Genomic DNA, 23304 nt, shown 5'->3' on the forward strand with positions numbered 1-23304 from the left:
ATTCAATATTGCTTGTATTTTTCTTATGCTAATTTGTAAATGGATGTCTGTTTGTTAATATGTTTTCCTTCTTTTATTCTTAAAATAAATTTTTAAAAAAGGATAAACATAGGTTTTATCCTTATAGATAAAATTTAGTAGATTTTAAATCCTCTCAAGTCACTCTAGAGGATCTTTGTAGTTATATAAATATAAATCAAGAATTTGACAAGGATTGTTTTTCCAATTCATAAGCTCTTCATCAACTATTGAGCTAATCTGCAGTAATATTTTAAAGGAATATCACAATCACTTCACTTCATCAACATTCAACCTCTCTAATAAATTAAGAAAATCCCAATGAAGTCTTATAGCTCATGGGCAATATAAAGAATATCAAACATCTCTGAAGGGGAATTTTCCCCACAAGAGAAATTTTGTATGTTCAGGGACAGAGAGAAGGGAAAGTTAGTAAAGTTGTTTAAAATTCATTTCAGTGTTAAGAGAATGAATCAGCAAGAGTACAATATTAGCTCAGGACAATGTTGATAAGACTGGAAGATTCTACTTGACCCAATCACAGGACACTAGAGCCGACTTTCGGAAAGGAAGACTAATTTGTGAGGGCAAACTTGGAAGCCCAAGATGGAGAAACTCAGGCCATTAAAACTCAAGCAATTGGTTCTTCTTCCTTTGTCTGAGTCAGTTAGATGGCACAGGCATTATTTCTGGGAAAAGGCACACTCGGCCCATGTGTTTTCATTTTTTTAATATTTTTCAAAATTTTATTTTATTTTTTTTACAGGGAGGTAATTCAATAACCAATGTAGAGGTTTGCTTTTTATTTAAATAAATACTTTACATTTCATGCTTGCCTATAATGCACTAGCAGGAACAAACTAAGGACGTTCTACTGTAGATAGTACAAACAGTAGCAGCAAGTGTGTACACTGAGGTGGAGTATATAGACCCTGCACTTAGTAAGGGAGGCCCTTACTTTTGTATTCTAGAAGAAGCAAGTGGCTCCTCAAGAACAGTCAGCTTTGAGAAGCCGAAAATCAGGCATGGGAAATGGAAAACATACTGGAATAATGCTATGTAATTAGTGTAGAAAGCAAAGCTGTGAGCAACCCTTGCCAACAATCCAAGCGCAAGTGGCCAATTTCCTCCAAGATGGCTGCCTTGGGACAAGAGGGCAGACTTCATGACAGTACAAGCTGGAGTCTGCAAAGTTGGACTGGGATGTGGATAGGATGATTCCAGGTATCTGGCTGTTCTACCTGCCAGAATCCAAAACTACAGCTACGGGCAACATAGGGAAGTTTCACAATTTTCCTCTGCACATCTTTCTGTGCTTTCTCCTGCCTCCATGCCCGATGACTGGGATCTGGGAGTGAAAGGAAGGGAGTCTCAAAATCGAAGCCAAGAACACACTTTCTGTGACACCAGTGGCCTCAGAGGGGATGACTGAGCCCTGCACGTGGCAGGGGACTGAGGGTTAGCTGCGAGGAGCGACCAGCCAGGGGCACTATCAGTGCCCATCATTAGTCTTTACAAAGTATCCTTGGCCAAGGTCATGGAAATTACCTTGAGATTTTGGCAGGGAAGGAAACCAAAACAACAAAAAGCTATGTGTGCACTGTACAGGGTCACACTTTCCCTCTAAGGGAACAAATGCTCTGAACATCAGCCACTCTCAGCTTTCTTCTCTTCCTCTCACCTGTTCTTTCTTAGAAAATGGATGCAAGAAAACTTAAAGGACACACCTTCTAGTCTACTTTCTTGTCACTGTGAAACATTCAACATAAGTCCAAGTGAAAAAAAGTTAATCTATAGATGTATGAATGAACTGCCATTTACTGTAATTTCCCACTTAATTCTAAGGATGAAAGTCACTCAGGTAGAAACAGGAAAAATTAGGATAAAATCTATGTCTCAATATGTCTTAACTGCCTTAATAAAATGCCCTTAACACCCCCCTCCCCAATTAGTCCCAGGGGCCCACCAACCATCAGCAGTAGTCTCTGAGCTATAAATCCACACTTCCAGCCTCAAGAGGCTCAGACAGCTGCAGACGCATATGATTCACCCTACTAGAAAGTCACTTGCTCTCTCATACAAAGCAGTCATAATACTATGTCGCAATGTAGTCTTCTGTTTGGGAGCTGTCAGAGTTTAACTAGAATAAATCTCCATGATCATTCCAGGGGGCTTGTGCCCTCCAGCTTGCCACAGGTAGGGTTCCTGCCCCTTGGACTTCATAGGCTGCTTTGGAAAATGTCAGTTCCTAACACCAAAGGGTTTAATCTGAAGATCATCATTAAGGAAGGAGAAAGTGCAAAGAGGTTTGCACTCATATCCCCTCTCAGTGAGAAATGTTGGGATTTGGAGACATGAGTATGCACAGAAAAAGAAAAGCTAGAGCTGTTCTTTCTGTTTTGCTTTCCCTGATGGCTTAATTCAGTGATAACTGTGCCTTGATCAGAATAAACACACCAGGCTTATATCTTTTACTGACTACTTCACAAATGCTCGCAATGTGTTCATTTTGCCAAGTAAAGCTCATTTCTTAACATCATTCACGTCTCGATTTTTTTCATTATGTTGTTGTCAGGTCATCCTAATATTTTAATTCTCAAGTGAACAAAGAGCAACAGCTATTTGTTTCACTAACCCATTGGCATGAATAGTTGATTTTCTCATTTGCAGCATCAAGGGGTTAAATGACAGCAACTCTTCTCCCAAAGCCAAATTTTAATCAGTCTGTACAATTTCAGAGCCTTACCAAAATTTTTTACATAGGAGAAAACGTGCATGATTCTTATTAGAGTGTACATTCCTTGCACATGGATCAACAGAAACTGCAGTAAGTCTATTTCATGTAAGTTGGAGTTGCATTTGCCAACATGACATACAATGTTCATCACTAAAAAATAAATACTACTGCAATGCAAACAAAATCATAAAAGGACATTCAAAGTTTTAACATCTGAGAAAAAGTTAATCACCTAGAACTGAAAAAGGAAAAAATTAAAACTAGTAAGGCAAACACCTGTTGGTTTACCTTGGTGTACAGTTTTGGTGAAAGCAGGGTCATTATACCTGTCTACATTCTTCAGCCATCAGAGATGACAAATATCAAGATGGGAAAAAGGTTGCCAAACACAGGAAAAAATGCTCTCTGGCGCAGAATGTATGCTAAGACCCTATACATGACTTTGACTCTGTGTATGTGTCTTCATTTCTTGGTAGAACAATGTCCACTTGCCCATGATTGCCCATGAGATCTGGATGTCCACACATGATACTGGGCTTCCTCCATAATATCCAGCAGGAATTAAAAACATGTATGTGTATCTTAAGAGTTGGTGAGTCATCTCACATGCTTCCTAATGAATTCCAGCTAAATCTTAATGACATACACTTACTTTATGCACTGATCAGATTTGCTTTACAAAACTTGTGCATCACCACCCTTCCACAATTGCTCATTTGGAAATAGAAACTAAATCATCTTAGTCTAATTAGTTTTTTATTTATCTTCTAGAAAGTTAAAAAATGTACCTAGAATCAGTGTATCTCATTTAGCCTTTCACTGTTGGGGAAAAACAAAACCTAAAAGATCAAGATGACAATTTGTGCACAAATGAACAATGGTAGGCTCATGACTTCCCCAGATTATAAAATTACTCCTTAAAGTTGCTCTAATAGTAAGACAGTAGCAGCAACAGTATGAGACCTTAGACTGAGATACAATTTCATGAAAAAAACAAAAATAGGAGTGTGTTTGTGTACATGTGTGTTCTCATGTGGGTGAAAGGTAGCAAGGGGTGGAGACCCTTGGCTGGTCTTGGATGTCAGAAGGTGCCCTGTTGTCTGTAAGAGCGAGAACTGGTGGTGATGTCCAAGAATCATTGTCAGTAATAAATCTAAGATGACATTGAAATACCAGAATGAAAGAGGCTTATTCTTGTCCACTTGCAGAACAGGAAAACTGAGGGAAATGCGCCCCCCCCCCCCATTGTCCATGCCGTCCATACCATCTTCATCATATTTTTCAGGTGGTGTCATTGTAATAGTCTGAGCTGTGAATTCTTCATCAAAATATCTGGTGTCTATCTCAGATATTACTTGAGGCTTAAAAGGAGGCACAGCTTTCTATCATATACATCTTTTCTTTTTTTATTTTAAAAATAAAAGGAGAACATATTAACAAACAGACATCCATTTATCATATACATCTTGCCAGTTTACTCCAGAGAAGAAACTGTGTCTCATAATTTCTTTTGCATCATCTGGTGCTCCCCCAAGGCGTTTATTTGGATCCTTAATCAAGAGCCCTGAAAGCAGAGATTTTGCATCTGAAGAGAGTGTCTGTGGAAATTTAATGTCTTCCATTAGTATTAGCTCAAAAAGTTTCTCATGCTCCTGGTTGTAGAAAGGTAACCTTCTGCACATCATCTCATACGTGACAACTCCCAGTCCCCGAGAGTCCACTGCTTGGCCATAGTCGTTATCTCCTACCACCTCTGGTGCCCGATACTCTGGTGTGCCACAGAATGTCTTCACGGTGGCTGCATCTGTGATTCCCTTCTTTGCAAAGTCCAAAATCTGTCATTTTTATGTGGCCATCTTTATCCAGCATCAAACTCTCCAACTTGAGATCACGGTACACAACCTTTCCGGAGTGTAGACAGTCCAGGGCTGAGACAATTTCTGCACCATAGAAACGTGTGCGGTCTTCAGAGAACACCCGCTGTCTCAACAAATGGGAAAACAGCTCTCCGCCATTAACAGATTCCATCACAAAACACAAACGGTCTTTTGTCTGGAAGGAATATTTCAAGGATGTTAAAAATCGACGTCTAGCGTTCTTTAATACTCTGCTTTCAGTTAGAGTGTGTGCCACTTCATCCTCTGCAATAATGATTTATTTCTTCAGAATTGTCGTAGCATATTTCCCACTTGCTTTCTCTCGAACCAAAATAACTTTCCCAAAAGTGCCTTTACCTAGTAGTTTCAAATAGTCAAAATCATTCCTTGTCTTTCCTTTATGATGGGTCGTAGAAGCACCCATTTTGTCCTCTCCTGTGCTATCAGTTTGTGAAGTTGGACTGCAATTCATTCTCTCCTCGTCTTGCCTCTGCAGTCTGTCTGCCCCAGCCTGGATAGCCTCTGTCCATTCTTCCCTTTCCTCTGGAGCATCCACATGAAATGTTCATTCTAGAACAGTCGTCCACTGGAGACATCTGATAATAAATGCGTTTGGCTTTGGTCGTTCTGTTTTCATTAACTGGCATTTTGCCACTGAAAAGTTGCTGAGGGGATAAAGTAAATGCACATCTTGAGGTTTCTCTTTATATCCTAGGAATGAGCCATCTATTTTAAAAAGGAAGTATCTTGGCCTCCAGTTTTCTATATATTCTCCCATCGGCCATTTTATGAATCCTGTGCTTCCTCTCTGCCTGTGGGCTCCACCAGAGAGGACTCCGTCTGCTGAACCCAACCTTCGTTCACAATGGTACCGTGGCCCATGATGGCTCTCCTCTGAGCCCCCAACTTGGAGAAATGGTACTTTTGTGGTATCACTCTGTAGTGATGACTCAGCCTGCAAAGGCGGCAGCAGCTCAGGCGGTGGGGGAGGATGGAGCTGGGGGAGGGGGGGTACTCGGATGTCCCCCCTCCCTCCTCCTCCCCTCCTGTCCTCTCCCACCCCGCAGAGCCTCTGGCCCCCTGGAGCCCCGTGCAGCCTGCTGGAGGGCAGGTGAAGGGCTGCCTGGCAGGGAGGGAGCTGGCCGGGCTTGGCAAGGCCTGGCCACGGAGCCAAAGCGGGAGCAGAATTTTATTTTAAAGAGAAGAAAACAATACAATTGATACAGAATTTCAAAACTTGATAACAGGAGATTAACAATGGCTACAGTGATCTCACTTGTCAAGAACAGAAACATTGACAGAAAAACAGTACCACACAAATGGATGGATAAAACTACATCATTTTCCACCTGGTGTTGGAGTAAGTCCCTGAGAACTTCTGACATTCTAGAGGTGAAATTTTTTTAAAAAAATTCAAAAGATATTGAAATTTCTTCTAGGCTGGATTTCCACTTGTAGTAATGCCTGATGGGATAATTCGGACATAACTTCCCACAGGTAATAAGTTAAATAATGAACAATTTTAAATGGCTATAGAGATTGTGGGACACTAACAAATTAGCAAAATTGATGTGGCTAAGGTATGATGATAAAAAAAATACAGAGAGACTTCCTTTCTTCTCCAACACATAAGAACAGCTTAAAAACTGTCACCTCCATTCTTAAAACAAGAAAAAGCTAGACAAACTGGAAATCCAGCAATGTTCTTGGACCCATCAGAGAACTGAGGTCACAGGGCTCACCAACACCCTGGAGTCAGAGAACTGCCCCACCTAGGTGGACATGACTTTCAAACTCATCTTTTGGAGAGTCAGTCTCTATTACCAAAAAATGTTCTGTGCTTATTTCACAATGTTATCTCCTCCACCCCTACCTACCTAAACTCCTGAGAGGATTTTTCTTGGATCTTCACTGAAATCTGTGAGGTTCCTGGGGTTGGAGAAGAAGTGTGGAGACTTCTTACAATTACCTGCTGGTATTTCTCACTCTTGAGCTAACCCAAATCAGTGCTCTATCTATTAGTCAAAATTATCTTTGAAATTCTTCCCATCAAAAAGTTGAAAGGGGAAATCAAAATGGTGGAATGGTAAGCAGCAGCAAAATTCAGGCTTCCTGAAACTCAGAATCCAGACGGTAGAAAATACTAACATCCCGAAGGAAAAAGGAGCAGGAGGAGGAGGAAGAGAAGGGCAAAGGGAACTGGAACAGGAATGGAAACCAGAATAAGAACAAAAAGAAGAGGAGGAGGAAAAGAGAGATCACCAAGAGCTAGAGAGGAACTGATGGAAAAAAACCCACAGAAAGTTGGAGAGACAGACCACAATGCAGCGAAGGGAAAAAATTAGTCTGCGCTGCTTGGCTCACAGCTTGCTGCTCATGAGGAGGGGAGCCTGGCTTTGCAGAAATAAGGTGAGCACTGAGGGATCTAGGGGAAAAGGGTGGCAGTGGACTGGGCCAGTGACGTGGGCTACAGGGAGAGCCACAGAGACAGAATCTTGTTTTGCTCTTAAGGGACTCCTTTCACAGGTCAGGGAACATCTGGGGAGGGATCCTAGCACAGGCACCCACTGCACTGCTGGGGTGTTAGGCGGGGTCTCATTCCAGGAAGGGGTTGATTTGTTGAATCTGGGACTCAGAACAGTTCACTTCAGGGTTGCCAGTGTTACCTCCCACAGTGACTGCATGAAAGGAAGCACAGGAGCCAGTCACTGATAGGGAGCAGGCTGAAAAGAGGCATGTGTTACTATGGAAATACAAGTAATTTTAGTACATTAATCTCATATTATGTGAACTTGGTGAATTAGCTAATTAATTATAACAGGCTTTTAGTGTTTTTCTTAGGATTTTCTACAATATCACATCATAAAGAAGGTGATTGTACTACTCCCTCCTTTCTAATCTAATTTCAGTTTGGGGACCTTTACAGATTAGCTGTTATAACTACTGTTTTTCTAATTAAAATAAAATTCAAAGCCATAAATAAAATGTACAATATTTGAGAAAAAATAGTTCAAAATTCTAATTTTAAAAGTTATGACTATCTTAAAAATCAAAGAAAATTAAGGAATCTTAACAATGTTACAGCTGACCATAAAATAGTAAGGTAAACCCAAGCCAAAATAACAAAAATCATCAGGCTTCCCATACAACCAGCAATAATTAATTAGAATATATACTTTAGAGGAAAAAAAAACTCCAAATACTATTTAAGAAATGGTGTGAAATGTCACCACTGTAGAGAAATTTTTCCTCTACCCTCTGAAGAGTCTTCCAGAAGCAGGAAACCAACCACAGAAGGTAAATATGGAGAAACAAATGGTAGATGAGGACTGGTTGGTAAGGTTTGGTTCATAGATGCCTGTGGGACTGGCAGTTGATAAGAACCTATAGCTATCTCCAGTGGCTAACTCTTGTCCTCACTGGAAGACAACTGGGACACCTTTACAAATTTATGTCCTATCTTTAAGCAAATAGGGAGAGGGCAGAGAGCTTTTGGTACATCTGCTTCTTCTCAATAATCTTTCCTCTTTTGGAGAGGTGTATTCTGATCTCCCTCAAGATATATAAATTCCCTTTAATGAGAATTTGAAAAAACAAAATTTAAAGCAAGTAATAAGTCAAATTTCTGAACAGGAAGAAAACCTCAGTTACTTGAAGATGTTAATTTTTATGAGTTAATATTTAATATGAATCCAATTAAATTGGGATAGTTTAGAAATAAGTGAATCTAGCAGTTTAAACATTGAAAACAGCTTTAAAATGAAAAGGTAAGGCCAGGCATGGTGGCATACTCCTGTAATGCCAGCATTCGGGAGGCTGAGGCAGGAGGATCCCACTGAATTCGAGGCCAGCCTGGGCTACATAAACAAGCTTAAGGTCAGCCTATACATAGTGAGGCTACATAGTGAGACACTGTCTCAAAAAAACTGAAAAAAAAACTAGAATGTAAAACACTAACTAAAAAACAGGTCTATCATATAAATTCATTATAAAACTATATGGGGCAAGGAATATAGCTCAGCAACACAAGTGCCTGCCTGGCAAGCACAACGTCCTGAATTTGACTCCGGGTACCAAAAAATAAATGAAAAAAAAAATTAGAAATATTTTTTCACAATAGAACTCTTATTACAATGTACAGATAGAAAAATGGAACAGAATAAATTAACCAAATGTATATAAGAATTTACTGCATGAAAATAGAAGTTCAAATAAATAGGAAAAGATACTAAACTAGCTTTAGTTTACTAAAGCTAAAACTATTTTTAGCTTACTAAAGATACTAAACTATTGAACAGACCAAAATCCACTCAATATAAATTATACTTTTTGTAATCAAACATTAGAAATGAGGAAAAATGAATTCTATTCAAAATTCTGAACTGAAGATAACTTGCTAAGTCATTCAGTGTATACTATAGGTCCATTTCCCTTTCTAACCAAATAACCTGAAAATATTTTAGAACCACTTAAGATTTGAATCAGAAGGAAGACCTTACGTAGAGGCATAGTCTAGTTTCTAACTCTTTCACCCTATCACATAGGCCAAGAAGTTCCAATTTTGCTTTGACAATCTATGTTCTGTTTTGGTCAAGTTCAGCCCCTAAAGGAGAACCAGTAGTGTCTTTTGCAACTTACCTGACCTCTTTAGTTTTTCTTCCCTCATTCATATACTGGGCAATCACTATTTTCTATGTGACTATGATATTAAGAAAATCAAATGGTAATGGTACAGAATGTGCTTTGAATGTGCTGTACATATAGAAGTAATTAATGTTATTTTACAACTCAAAGCCTAAAAACTTATCTGAGGTGCCCTTTCAAGGGGTGTCTACATAAATTTTTATTGGTTTTATCTCTGCAGTGAAACTATGGACAGAACAATGTGTCTGAGACAGGATTCTGCATCCTGCAGCTATCTATCAAATTCTATGTGAATGACTCAGACATTCAGAGAACAGTGAATTTACAAGGAAGTAATATCTTTTCTGACATAAAAACTTATTCTGGGCCATGAGCTGAGAGAAGCTTTCAGGAAACTTATGGAAAATCCACCCTTGGGGGCCAGCTCCCTAGGAGACAGAATCTGGAGTGGAGCAACAAGAGGAACCACAAGGTGAGGAGAACTGCGTGGTTTAATACATGCAGAGGTCAAAACTCACTGCAGAGCCCGCGCAACCTGCCCTTAAACCAGATGAACATAAGAGCTCTGTTCAGAAATCAGTGGAAGTGGAAAGAAGCTGCATTCATTTCCAAGACAGGATGTTTCATCCATCAATATCTGCAATGTACATCTCCAGAAGAGGGGGTAAGGTGGTCCCTAACTGGAAGAGGCATATAAGAAGCATTAATGTACTATAGAGAGTACTTAGCAGCTTCAAAGATACCCAAAATGAATCTAATTTAGTCCTTACAAAATTCTACCAATTAAATATGCTTCTAGACACTTAAAAATTGTAAGGATCAGAGCAGTTCAATGTTTGCCTGCACTAGTAATTAAACAATTTCTCATTTTCAGTTGTTTAACACAATAAAACTCTATGGTAGTCACACAGAAAAGAAAAACTCAGGCTATTGTTGGTTGAATGACTCTACTTATGACCTTCCTCCAAGTATGAATTAAGAGTTTTAAAATTCTTTCATTTTAAATGCCACTGTCTCCAGTATATACTCTGGAAGCTACACTGGATATTGAGCTACTTCAGAATGGAAGCGACACACACATTCCTTCTGCCTGTGTTTCTTCTGCTGTAACTAGTCATGTGGCCCCATCTAGAGACAAGAGCATGAAAAGAAGTGGCCGCTCTGTCCTGTGGAATGTGTTCCTGCGTCATGACCGAACTGACTGCAAGCAGCCCGGTGCTCAGTGCACCTCCAACAGGAACGCGACTGCTGGCTGAGCTCTCTACTCTTTCCCACCCATCTTTGTGGCCCGATGTAAATAATTCCTAAGTAGGAGAATGACAAGATGGATGTAGAATTGTAGTAGCATCCGGGTTGTGAAGAATCTCATAACAGAAACCAGAGAGATGGTGATATGTGTTATACAATAGAGAAATGGTACCCCTGTCTCCTGTGAGAACAGACAACCTGCCTCCTCCACTTGTGGCTCTAGAAGAGATGTTGGAAAACAAACTGGTCGTGATATGTTGGTTACATTTAGTGAGGTAAACAAACAAGTAACTGGAGAAAATGGAAATGACTGGTCACTTTGCAGGGAAAAATGGGGAGGGTGAATGTATTAGCTCCGATTGCTACTGTAACAGTTCCACAAAGCTATTAGCTTAGGGCTGGGGATATAGCTCAGCGGCATAAGTGCTTGCCTGGCAAGCCTGAGGTCATGAGTTCAATTCTTGGTACTACCAAAAAAAAAAGCTATTGGCTTAAACCAACACATATTTATTATCTTCCAGGTGTAAAGGTCAGAAGTCTGAAATGGGTTTCACCGGGTTAGAACAAAGGTCTCGGCAGAGTTGTGCTTCTTTCTAGAGGCTGTAGGGAGAAAGTATTTTCTTCCTTTTTCCAGCTTCCAAAGGCTCCTTGAAGTCCCATTTGAGCTCCAAAATGGGCAAAAACCATCTGAGTCCTTCTCAGGCAAGTCTCTCTAATTCTGACTTTTCTATGCTCTCTTACATTTCTATGGATCTTTGGATTAAATTAGACACTATTCAAAATCCAGGATTATTTCTATTTTAAGGTGTGCTGACTAGCCATCTTCATCCCATCTGAACTGCCTTCTGCAATGTAATCTAACATATGCATAGATTCCAGACATTAGGACATAGATATCTTTGGGGCACCATAGGCTAAAAAATAATAAGAAAGAAAAAGAAAAACACTGAGAGGCTTGTAGTGATTTTTTAAAAATGAAATGCCAAATAAAAGATTCTTTTTAAATTTGAAGCATAAACCTCCAATAAAATTTCTCAGTTAAAGCCAAGCATGGTGGTGCATACCTATCATCCCAACTAATTGTAAGACTAAGGCAGAGGACTGTTAGTTCAAAGCCACCGTAGTCAATGTAGAGAGACCCTGATTCAAAATAATTTCCAAGATCTGAGCTTGTGACTGAGTGGTATAGTGATTCCCTCCCATTCATGAGGCCCTGGGTTTAGCCTTCAGCATTGAACACAAAAAACCTTTTCTCAGTTTAGTAAAATACCTAAGGAAAAAAGTACCGTCATATGTTATAGCTTTGGCATCCAGGAAACATCTCAGGTTAATAAATCAACTGCAGGTAAAAGTCAGATTAAAGGTAGGATCTTCCTTCCTGCTGCACCAGTACAGTTCCAAGTGAGCCTCCAATAAACTGAGAGACAGGCACATGAAAATAGGGGGGAAAGGGAGATAACTTGAGGGTTGTATCATTAAAAGATTTGGGGATATGCTCACTGACACACAAGTGGAATCAAATAAATGAGAAGCCCATAATAAACAGATATTGCCAAAGAAACCAAGAGTTCATCTAAGAACGTTTTGGATGACTGTATCCAAGAGTTAACTCTTAGTCCCCAACCTTTCAGCACCAGGAAGTAGACTGAGAAGGCCGTGCTGTCCATTAAAGTTATATTCTCTAATTCTAATTTTAAATGTTATCTAGGAAGAGAGAGACAGACAGAGACAACAGTATGCAAAGATTATTTCTCGTGGGTCACAAAGAGGAATAAACAAGAATTTTCTCTTACAAGATCTAACCAAAAACTTTTCTCAAACCCAGGGTATGGAGGCTTCTTCTCTTATTGCATTTACTGCCTTTATAACAGAGTATCACAAGGTAGGTTTATAAACAGTTATAAACAGTGGAGGTTTATTTGGCTCACAATTCTGGAGGGTAGAAGTCCAAAACAGAGAGACTGCACTTGGTGAGTGTCTTCTTGCTATACCATAATGTGGTGGTGGAAGGCATCACATGGACATATTATGTATGGAAGGCACTAAAGTTCCCTCTTTATAACTAACTCACCATAAACAGCCCTGTCCACAATAGGGGTTGTAGTTGATTCTAAGGGTGCTGCTCCTATGATCCAGTCACCCCTCAGTGCTGCCATCTCTTCCTACCATCGCAATGGCAATTAAATTTAAATGTTAGTTTGCGATAGCACATTCAAACAATAGTGCTTCCATTTATCTGCCCAGTGGGGATTTTGAAATTCTTATAAAGTAGAACTGTTGGGTGTTTTATATTTTTTCACCCTTACAAAAAGTTGCATCAGTGTGCTGGAATGACAACTGGTAGTCAACTTGTAAGACTCAGCTGAACTGACCAGTGTGGTGCTGGGTGTGGGAGGCCCACCTGAGGATTGTTGTCAGCAGCGTAAGTGGCAGAACTGGAGAGGAAGAAGTTTAGAAGCTGTGGGGAGCTGTTGGAGCTGTTGGTTTTCCTGGGGCTGCTGTTGGTTCTCTTGGAAGACCTTGTCATGCTTGCTTTCCTGATGAACTCAGCTGTTCTCATCACTGAAGGAGCTTGGGACCTATGTGTTGCTGGGAATGGCTACATCTCATTTTGGGGGAGCTCTGGTCCTTGCTTTGAACATCATTTCCTGGCTCCAGAGGGGAAGACGGTGCACTGTTCAGTAATCTCCTGGAGAAGCTTGATGCACAGGCTTTCCTAATAGGAGCTCTGCTGTTCTCATCACTGGAGGAACTCGGGACCTCACTGTCACTGAGGATGGCTGTGGTACCTTTCAGAGGAACTCTGATTTTTAGTTTGAGTGTTGCTTCCTGGCTCCAGCGCAGATCCCTCAGCCTGCTAGCACAGATCCTTCATCCCACTGGCCCAGACTTTCTGGCTTCCACCACTGACCTTCGGGCCTTCCCAGCGCAGATCCGTGAAAAAGACTTGCATGAGGCATTGTCGTGGGCTCTTGGCCTCCAGTTGGACTCATGGGGGACATTGTTATGGGCCTTAGGTCTTCAGCTGGACTCATGCAGGACATTGCCATGAGATCCAGGCCCTCAGCTGGATTCTTTGGTCTTTAGTGTGTGGACAGATTCCCTGCATTCTTTTTGTATATGACTCTGGGTGATTACTATAAAATAATCTTATAATTAAGTGTCCTGTATTGTATTGTTCCCCTCACAAAATCCCAAACTAAATCAGTATATATTTTATAAGAGAGTGAGAAACAGTTAGATTTCTTTTTACATTATTAGTTTTAAGATAAAGAAAGCTCCAACCAAACTGAGAAAAAGCTTCCTGTGCATCACTTGAGGGGCCTGTGTTGGGCAGAGAGCCTAGACGTGACGGCGAGGTTTCCCTGTGGAGGGGACCTGAGTTTGGTCTTTGTGCAGAGAAAAGGGAGCAAAGAAATATTAAGTGACCAAAAGTGAGGATGGAGACAGAGACAATTATTACTTGATACAAATCTGTGACATTTCCTGTGTCCCTCAGTTTCCCCTGTGGTTAGCTGGGGCCCATGAGGCCGCTTGTGAGCAAAAGTGCTAGTCACTTCAAAGATGAAGGCAATTCATTATGGCGTGACTCACCCTCGGCTCCTTCCCTGCATTGGCAACTCTGGAAAAGATGCACGTTGGTATGAAAACATCACAGGATGGAAGGATCAAGGGTTCCTGAGCTGCTAAATGGAAATCAGATGCTGCTGATACACACTGTACTTTAAACGGAAGTCGTGAGCTCTGTTGCTGATTCACTGAACTTTCATGATCTGTCACTGTAGCAGTGCCTAAGCTGTTCTTTCTAATGTGTATTTTGAGATTCCTGTGAGACATACAGCAGGAGATGTTAAGAAATACTTGAATGTATGAATGTGATTCTCAACGGAAAAGACTAAGCGGGAAATACAAATTTGGAAACCATCATAATTTATAGAAGTTAAAGCCATTCAATTAACTTTAACTAGGGAAAGTTATAGCTTAAGAAGAACACATAGAGTCAAATAATAGTTGCTTGTTTCCTCTTTTTAATGTCTGGATATCTGTGTGGTGCAGCATTTTTTCCATTTTCAATGTGACCCCTTCTCTTGCACTTTGTTCACGTGTTCAGCCTATCCAGCTCTCTATGGATAGTGCTTGTGTCTGTGACACTTGGCCCATTTACCAGGTGCGTAAGAGGATTGTTTTACATATAATGGTTAAAGTTCCTTACGTAGAAAATGTATTCAATGTCAGCCTTAATCCTTTTTGACAGTTTAATACTTTTGATAAGAACTTTTTTGTTTTATTAAAAACTAGAACTTTATTATCCAATTTGATTTATACAAAAAAAAAAACTTGTCCGGATGGCAGTGATGTTGGAGATGATGACGGTCCTGACACTCTTGGAAGGTGAGCAAGAGGAGACATGGGAGCCTCTGGAAATATTGGAAATATCATGTACAGCAAGTCTAAGACATCTTCCCTGAAGCAACAAATACTCAAGTTAGAACTATAGCTAACCCTGAGATTCCACATAATTCTGGGCACTCTTCACAGAAACTTCAGAGGATAGGTACAAACAGTTGAACATTACAAGACTAAGTTTCAAAAAGATAGAAAACCCTGTATGGTCAAAAATCAGAAAGTAAGAGAGTCAGGATTTGTGTGCAGAAAAATTTTATTTCAAAGTCCATATGCCTTCTGCCAGAACATACTACCATGCCTAAACTTGGGAACTGGTTGGCAAGTTCTGTTCACTTCTAATAAGAGCAAACTACAAAGGGGCCATGAGCTGCCTCAAGACTTCCTTGAAAGAGACAGCATGTGAGCCATACTGTCCCTGATTTGCTTGGTCTTTGCTCCATAGATAATAGGGTTAAGCATGGGAGGCACTAAAACATAAAGATTTGCCAGGAGGATGTGGACATGGTGGGGAATATTTTTGCCAAAGCGATGGGTAAGGAAAGTGAAAAACGATGGTATGAAGAAAAGGAGAATAACTCCAACGTGAGAACCACAGGTATTAAGAGCTTTATGTCGAGCATCCTGGGAAGGAAGTCTAAACACAGCTTGGAGGATCAAAGTATAGGAAACACCGATGAGTGCAACATCTACCAAAACGGACGCCATCGGCACTGAGAAGCCATACCAGATATTGACAGTAATGTCAGCACAGGCCAATCGGGCCACCCCAATGTGCTCACAGTACGAGTGGGGGATGATATTGGTCCGGCAGTATGGCAGCCTTTTCAGCAGGAATATTATGGGGAAAATAGTCCCAATGCTCCGTCCCCAGATGGCCAGGGTCATTTTCCCAATTGTCATAGGTGTTAAGATGGATGTGTATCTCAAGGGAGTACAAATGGCCACATAGCGGTCAAGTGCCATGGCCAGCAGGATTCCTGACTCAGCCACAAAAGCAACATGGATGAAAAACATCTGAGTAATGCAGGCATCAAAGCCTATCTCCCCAGCGTGGAACCAGAAGATAGCCAGGGCCTTCGGCACAGTGGTGGAGGACAGCAGAATGTCAGTTGCAGCCAGCATAGATAGGAAGACATACATGGGTGCATGGAGGGTACGCTCACTCAGGACAACAAGGATGAGGGCTCCATTTCCCAAAACTGCGGTGATGTACATGAGACAGAAGGGGATAGAAAGCCAGGTGTGATAGTGCTCCAGTCCCGGTATGCCAAGCAGGATGAACACAGTGGGATGGAAGATAGTGAGATTAGCACCAAACATGCCTGCTTTTGAAGTCTCTATGAAGACTAAACAAAGGGAAAGTCAGTAGGCAGAGATAGCTATAAGCTCCACTAAAAGTTGAACATTATATCATGGAATCAATTATCAATGTCTTGATTTAGATTATATATTGTTTCTGCTTTCATTCCTACACTACCATCACAAACATAAATATAAAAAAAGGTTCGTATCATCTCAGCAACGTCTAAAACCCACACATGCCTCCATGTTCTCACTTACATACTCTTGCTCCAGTTTTGATCATCATTTAAGCTTTCTGTTGAACAGCGTCCTAAACTAACCTGGTCTCCCTGCATCTCCCAGTTTCTCATCTTCAACTCTTTAGAGTTACAGCTCTGTTGCAGTCTGGGTGATACACCCAACAAACATCTTACTGTGTTTTTCCTACAATCCTGAATTGTTAACAGATGAAATCCAAACTTTGTAAGCATACAAAACCATCCACAATCCCACTGTTTCTCTTTTTCAGTTTTAGTCACCTTTAGGCATGCTAACAAATTTAAATTAGATTGATGATTCTCCACACAAAACCTGAGTTTTCTGATTTCTGTGACTTTTCTCGAGGTTTCGTCTTAAAGTTTTACTGATCTTCGAATATAGAGATTAAATATTTATCATCTAGGAAATCTTTCTCAGGTTCAAATCCTTGTAAAAGCATGAAATTATTTCCTACCTCATTCAGCAAACAAATAGAAACTCCAGATAAATGACAATGTACATTTAAGACATAAAACTATGAAAAAATTTTAAATGTTTTTAGGAGAAAACATGGGAAAATATTTGAGGAGCTGAGAAGACCTTCTGAATGAGAGAAGAAAATCCAGTTTCATAGAAAGTACAAGTTGACTGATGCAATGACATAAAAATGTAGTAAAAAATAAGTAACTATTCTAGGAGAAAACAATACACAAAACATGTAATAGACAAAGGGTAACTATCCTTAGAATATGTGTGAAGAATTAAAATGGAGTTTTTACCTCCAAAAACACACAGATAGCAAATATACATATGAATATATGCTCAATCTTATAAAATTTAAAGATCTGGAGATCAGAATCATTGCAATATCATTGCTCTCCTGTCAAACTGGAAAACAATTAACCCCCTGTTCTGGCATCAGGTAACTTCCTATAGCCATTTGGAAAAGAGTTTGACAATATATTTAAACATTTCAGTTATACAAATTTTTTAATCCAGTCATTTCACTTCTGGCAAGTACGTGCTGAAAGTGCAACATGAGATCATAGAGATGTAGCTGCAGGATGTTTGTTACTACATTATTACAACAGCAGAAGAAATAATTTCAACTTCATCACTATGACAATAAACAACTTATGGTACATATATTACAATGGAATTTTTTTCTATTTCAAAAACAGTACTGACTCCCATATAGTTAATTTAAAAAAAAGAAAAAAAAAAAAAAAAGCAAAGCAAAGGCCACTGTTGTTTCTACCTGTGTAGCAGGACATTTCACATGATAAGCAACAGAAAATCCAACTCTATTTTGGCTTGAACACATAGAATGTCTTTGCTTCTAAAACTAAAAAGAATTTTTCTAGTATCAGGTTCATCTAAAGACTGATATCATCAGGGGCTTCATTTCCTTGTAACTCATCCTTCCAGGAACGTCTCTCTGAGGGCCAGAACTAAGGTGAGGTGAGTAAGGTACTTACCTTGGGTACAAAATTTAAGCTGGTATCAAGAACCCTGAAATCAAGATAAGTAATATTTTAACAAACTTTTAAAGTGAAAATTAAGACTGGGGATTTAGCTCAGCAGCAAAGTGCCTGCCTGGCAAGCACAAGGTCGTAAGTTCGGTTCCCGGTACTGGAGAAAAACCAAAAAAAAAAAGTGAAAATTAATACAAAAATCCGTGATGTACAAAATATTCAAATTTTAAATGAAGATAGGATCTGACAGCATGACACCAAGCCATATTTGGACCTGAGGTAACAGAAAAAATAGGAGCCCTTACATACTTGTTTTTATGAATTCTCCATAGCTAAATGTTTTCTGCAGCTTTATTTTAAAATACTATTGGCGAGTTTCTTCTATTAAAGTCAACAAAATTATAATGAACTCTAATTTTTATATAAATAAAATATTTAAACTTAAAGCCATGAATTTGAATATATGTACATTTCAATATTTTTAAACTATTTTAACATTCTGGAAAAGCATTCATTTGAGTTCCATCCCTACATGGCAGAAATGTCCATAGTAGTTCAAAATGTCAAAATGTGTATTACACTACAGCACACAATCCAGAGCACATGAGAAGATCTTGTCTAAATCAACAGTTTATTGGGCCTACTCCAGGAAAATCTAAAAATCCTAGGAACCAAACTTTCATTTCCTGTCCAGAAATTTACCTCACTTGAAGAGAAAGTTCTCTCTCAACATGTGAAAGACATGGCAAGATTCGGCCTCTGGAGTGAAGGGGGACAGAATTTGTACCTCATTCTAAAAATCCCTGGGGTCAGGAGACAGCTTCTTTCCTGTTATTCCTTAAGCAGAGTCTGGTTTAATTAGAGAAAAGTAGACCCCAGAGATCACTGACTCAGGACCAGAGAGGGCAGTTAATTTAACTACGTCCTTCTGTAAACTCTAGACATACTACATCTGCTGATGACACCATATCTCCTACTAAACCATGACAGAGAGTGGATTTGAGTACTGCTAGTTAATAGGTAGATTACTAAATCTCAGCTTATATCTACAAGACTCCAATGTACTTAAGAACCTTTGGAGAAATAGAAGAAAGTAGATCAGGAACTGAGTGGGTAGGGTGTGTGTGTGTGTGTGTGTGTGTGTGTGTGTGTGTGTGCATAAAATTAGATACTATTTAACAATGGTGGGTCCAGAGTTCAAGAACCACACAAACATTTCAATATTATATATCTTACAAGTTTCAGCATACTTACCCCTATGTGGATTTTGACGCCATGAGTAAGACACATTTCCAGCCATCACAGAATTCATGTTCTAGTGTTTTCATAGAGTAATTAATGTTCAGTTGAGACTACACATACTACACACATCATTGCTGTGGAGACTCAAAAGATGAGATGATTATCTCTGATTTGGGGGGCCTAGCAAAGATAACAAAGAGTTCCTGACTTCAGCATTCTACTGAAGATGTGTGATGATTACTTATCCTCTCTGAGCCTTGGGTACTCTTGTATCTTAAGCAAAGATAACAATAGCACTCTCCTAAGGAAGCAGAACATTCACCAGGACTCCAAGCTTGGAATGACCTCTTTAAAACACTACCTCCTATTGTAATTATTATTATCATTAATATTATCATAGTCTATGTTAATATATTATTATATAATGGTGTATTTTGAAGCAGAGACAGAAAACAGTAAGTCAAGACCAGATTATTAAACTAATGCTTGGATTATAATTTCTATAGTCCTATAATTTCCAAACTCTAAATAATGGAGCACTAAGATATACTAGAAATTTAACTTGCTATGTTATCAGCAAAAATTATATTACATGGAAACAGACATGTGATCACAGAAGTATGGGCAACACTGCAAACACTGACCTCCTCTTGGAATGCCTTCTGCATGACTTAGAATGTCTGCGTTTTCCTCGTTTATTTGGTTGTGGAAACTTTTCTTTAAGTAATATGTACTAAGGTTTCTTTTCACTTAACCTTCTCAACAACCCTCTGAAGGTACCCTATAAGGTACCCATATTATAGACCAAAAATGAGAACTAAAACTGTTAAACGAATCTCACAGATTCAAGCAGTCAAAAAATGATGGGCTAGAACTCAAATCTTGACTTGACTCCAAATACCACCCGCCTAACTACCTATTCAGTGGCACCATCAACAGAAGTACCAAGCAACAGCCTGTTAAAGAGTAGGCCTTTTAGTGACCTAAGAGAAAATAGTACATCTGTTCGTTTTTCTTTGTAAGAGAGAATCTTTTTTGCCCATGGTTCTCAGTAATTACTATGACAGTTATAGTACACAGAGTATTAACTATTATTATTCTCTTATTACTGTGTTATGAAATTTTGTTTTATTATTTCATAAAATAAAATAAAAAGAATAGCCTTGAGGTAAAGAAACTAGAAAAGATTCCAGGGTTTTTAGCTCAGGGAAGTTAATGGGATCATCATAATCTAGTTCCCAAAAGAAAGAACAAAGAAAAAACAACATTGGCTTAAATTGGAGTTCTCAGAAAAAGAGTTTTACACTAGAGAGACAGACAAAAGACTCAATACTTGCCGAAGAAACAAATGTTTATGACTTTTCCTAGAAAAGCATAAAAGGACGAGGGTCAGGCATGTGAATCCCAGAGAATACCATACTCTAATTATGCTGACCTGGCCAAGAACACTGTCTTATAATTTCCAACACTGGTGCTGGTCAAAACCCAGGCTAAAGAGAGAATCAAGAATGCCGTTTTTTCCTCCTTGGTCTACTCTCTGGTCTCTGAGTCACAGCAAAAGCATGAGAAGAAAATATGGCAGATCAGCAGCTGACTTGTCCCCAGGATGTTAACCTGCCTTCATGAGATCTAGTTTATTAATCATTGGTTTTGTGGACTAATTTAGCAGTCATTTCAATGTGTCATAGAGGTATATGATCTGGGTTTAGGGAAGTAATTTTACTCATTCATTTTTCAAACATTTATTGTATGTCAGGTATTTTTAATGTATTATGGGTACAAATGTGAATATTGCACACTCTTTCCATTTCAAGGAGTTTACAGTCAGTTAGGGGTATAAATAAATCACAAAATCATTACAATTCATTGTGCACATTTACACATATATACAAGGTGGACCAAACATGCAAAGATAAGAACCTTGGATCACCTGGAGAACTTAGAAAAGACTTCACAGGGGTAATAGCAATTGAACTAAAAAGTGAAGAATGAGACGGAATTTTCTAGATCGTTGAAGGGCATGCCTGTCTGTTTTTTAAAACATGTGCCACTGTAGAAATAAACTTGATTCTATACAAAGTAAATGCACAATTTGGGATTTAAAACAGCGGAATCCCTTCACATGTTAAATACAAGATTATTTCTCTTTATTTGTTTATAACCTTACTTCACATGACATTCAGTTCCCTGTGCTTCTGGAGTACATCTAGTCTACTGAAGATACAAAACGCTCATATCAGAGGTATGTATGCTTAGTTATTTCTGGGGTGTAAAAAGGAATGTGTGAGGCAAGTAAAGGAGGAAGCAAAGGGAAGAGTTAGAAGAGAGGGAAAAAAGAAAAGTAGGAGAGAAAAAAGACAACTTAGAAGAAAGAAAAGAAAGAAAAATCAAAAAAAAAAAAAAAACAAAAGAAAAAGAAAAATCCTTTGAGTCTGGGAAATCTCTGTATTTCATATCTAGCTTCCCTGAAGCAGCCGGGTATGAAGCTACCTGAGACTCCATCAGCCCAGAGGGGCGGCACAGCACCAAGTCTTCACATCAGAGAACCAGTGGGCCACACCCTCCCGGATCTGCTTAGTCTTCACACCGTAGACAATGGGGTTGAGCATCGGAGGCACCACCACATAAAGATTGGCCAGCAGGATATGCACATGACGGGGAATGTTGTGCCCAAATCGGTGGGTCAATAAGGTGAAGAAAGATGGAACGTAAAACATGAGGATGACACAGAAGTGGGACCCGCACGTGCTGAGGGCCTTGTGCCGAGCATCCTGGGAGGGTAGATGAAACACCGCTCGGAGAATCAGTGAGTAAGACACAGCGATGAGGATCACGTCCAAGATGACCATGACAATGGGCACTGAGAAGCCATACCAGATGTTAACAGTGATGTCAGCACAGGCCAAGCGGGCCACTCCAATGTGCTCACAGTAGGAATGGGGGATAATGTTGGTTCGACAGAAGGGCAGCCGCTTCAGCAAGAAGATCACTGGGAAGATGATGCAGAAGCTTCGGGTGACAATGGCCAGAGCAGTTCTTCCCACAACAGGCCACGTTAGCACCGTTGTATACCTCAGGGGGGCACAGATGGCCACAAAGCGGTCAAAGGCCATAGCTAACAGGATTGCTGACTCCCCTACAAACATAGTGTGGACAAAGAAGACTTGGGTGACACAAGCATCAAAGGCAATGTGACGGCAGTGGAACCAAAAGATGGCTAGGGCCTTGGGCACAGTACTGGTAGACAGAAGTATGTCTGTGATCGCCAACATGGAGAGGAAAACATACATGGGTTCATGGAGGTTACGCTCTGTGATGATGACACTATCAAGAGGCTGTTCCCCAGGACTGCAGTGACATACATGAGGCAGAGGGGAACTGACAACCAAGTATGGTAAGCCTCCAGCCCAGGGATGCCAAGCAGGACAAAAACTGTGGGGTGGAAGACGGTAAGGTTGCTGCGAGTCATGGCGCATATTATGGTCCTCTGTGGAATGGCTTAGAAGATGACACATCCACTGAAAGTAACAGGAACAAAAAAATAGCTGAATATGTACAGAAATCAAAGAAGACAGTATGGTTTTAGATATTGCTGGGCTTTCCAGAGGAAATTCTCCTAGAGAATGATCACTAGGATGTAGAAAAGACTTTTGGCCATTTGTGCTTCTTTTGCATATAAAGTATCTCTAGCAATGTTTCAAGATCCAGTAGAGCTACACCTGTCTCCACTCGCTGTGTCCCCAAAATTTGCCCCCCCACCTTTATTTCTATCATTCATTCTACCATTTCCACACAAGTATTATTTGCTCTATACACATCTTGTACTTGTCCCTTCCCCCAAGATTTTACTCCTCCTGTATTTACCTGAATTTCCCTCCCCTTCCACTTCTGTTTACCCAAATTTTAACCTTAAAAGACCTCCTTAAACCAGGCATGGTGGAACACCTATAAAATCCCAGCCCTCAGGAGTCTGAGGCAGGAAGATCACCTTGAGCTCAAGGCCTTAAACATTCCATAGAAACTTGCACTTATGGCTTCTGTGAGTGGAAGTAAATTCTCAAGTAAAACTTCAGAAGGACTAAGGAGCGTAGTTACCATTCTGACCCAGATTCACATC

The 23304-nt window shown here is 39.8% G+C and overlaps 4 protein-coding genes and 1 pseudogene across 5 annotated transcripts in view; all 5 read right to left on the bottom strand.

Annotated features, from left to right (window-relative positions):
- Positions 1-23304, bottom strand: part of LOC102012951 (olfactory receptor 52N2) — a 163249-nt gene that overhangs the window by 126579 nt on the left and 13366 nt on the right. The gene's annotated exons all lie outside the window — the stretch shown is intronic.
- LOC106146227 (olfactory receptor 56A4-like) overlaps positions 1-23304 on the bottom strand; it is a 99394-nt gene that overhangs the window by 62712 nt on the left and 13378 nt on the right. The window lies entirely within an intron of this gene.
- LOC102012309 lies at positions 3944-5316 on the bottom strand (annotated as a pseudogene).
- On the bottom strand, positions 15304-16257 carry LOC102011975 (olfactory receptor 52B2-like). Its single transcript, XM_005380105.2, has one exon. The coding sequence runs from the start codon at positions 16249-16251 to the stop codon at positions 15304-15306; it is 948 nt and encodes a 315-aa protein (XP_005380162.1). The 5' UTR covers positions 16252-16257.
- Positions 21686-22934, bottom strand: LOC102011647 (olfactory receptor 52B2-like). The gene is given in 2 exon segments (XM_013511699.1): positions 21686-22512; positions 22515-22934. Coding segments are annotated over 2 exon segments (966 nt in total). The 5' UTR covers positions 22657-22934; the 3' UTR covers positions 21686-21688.

Source organism: Chinchilla lanigera, unplaced genomic scaffold (genome assembly GCF_000276665.1).
Source record: "Chinchilla lanigera isolate Chin_1 unplaced genomic scaffold, ChiLan1.0 scaffold00013, whole genome shotgun sequence".
NCBI lineage: Eukaryota > Metazoa > Chordata > Mammalia > Rodentia > Chinchillidae > Chinchilla > Chinchilla lanigera.

Bases quoted from the DNA above. Each gene is read 5' to 3' on its own strand.
- LOC102011975 (XM_005380105.2), bottom strand. From the start codon at position 16,251: ATGTTTGGTGCTAATCTCACTATCTTCCATCCCACTGTGTTCATCCTG.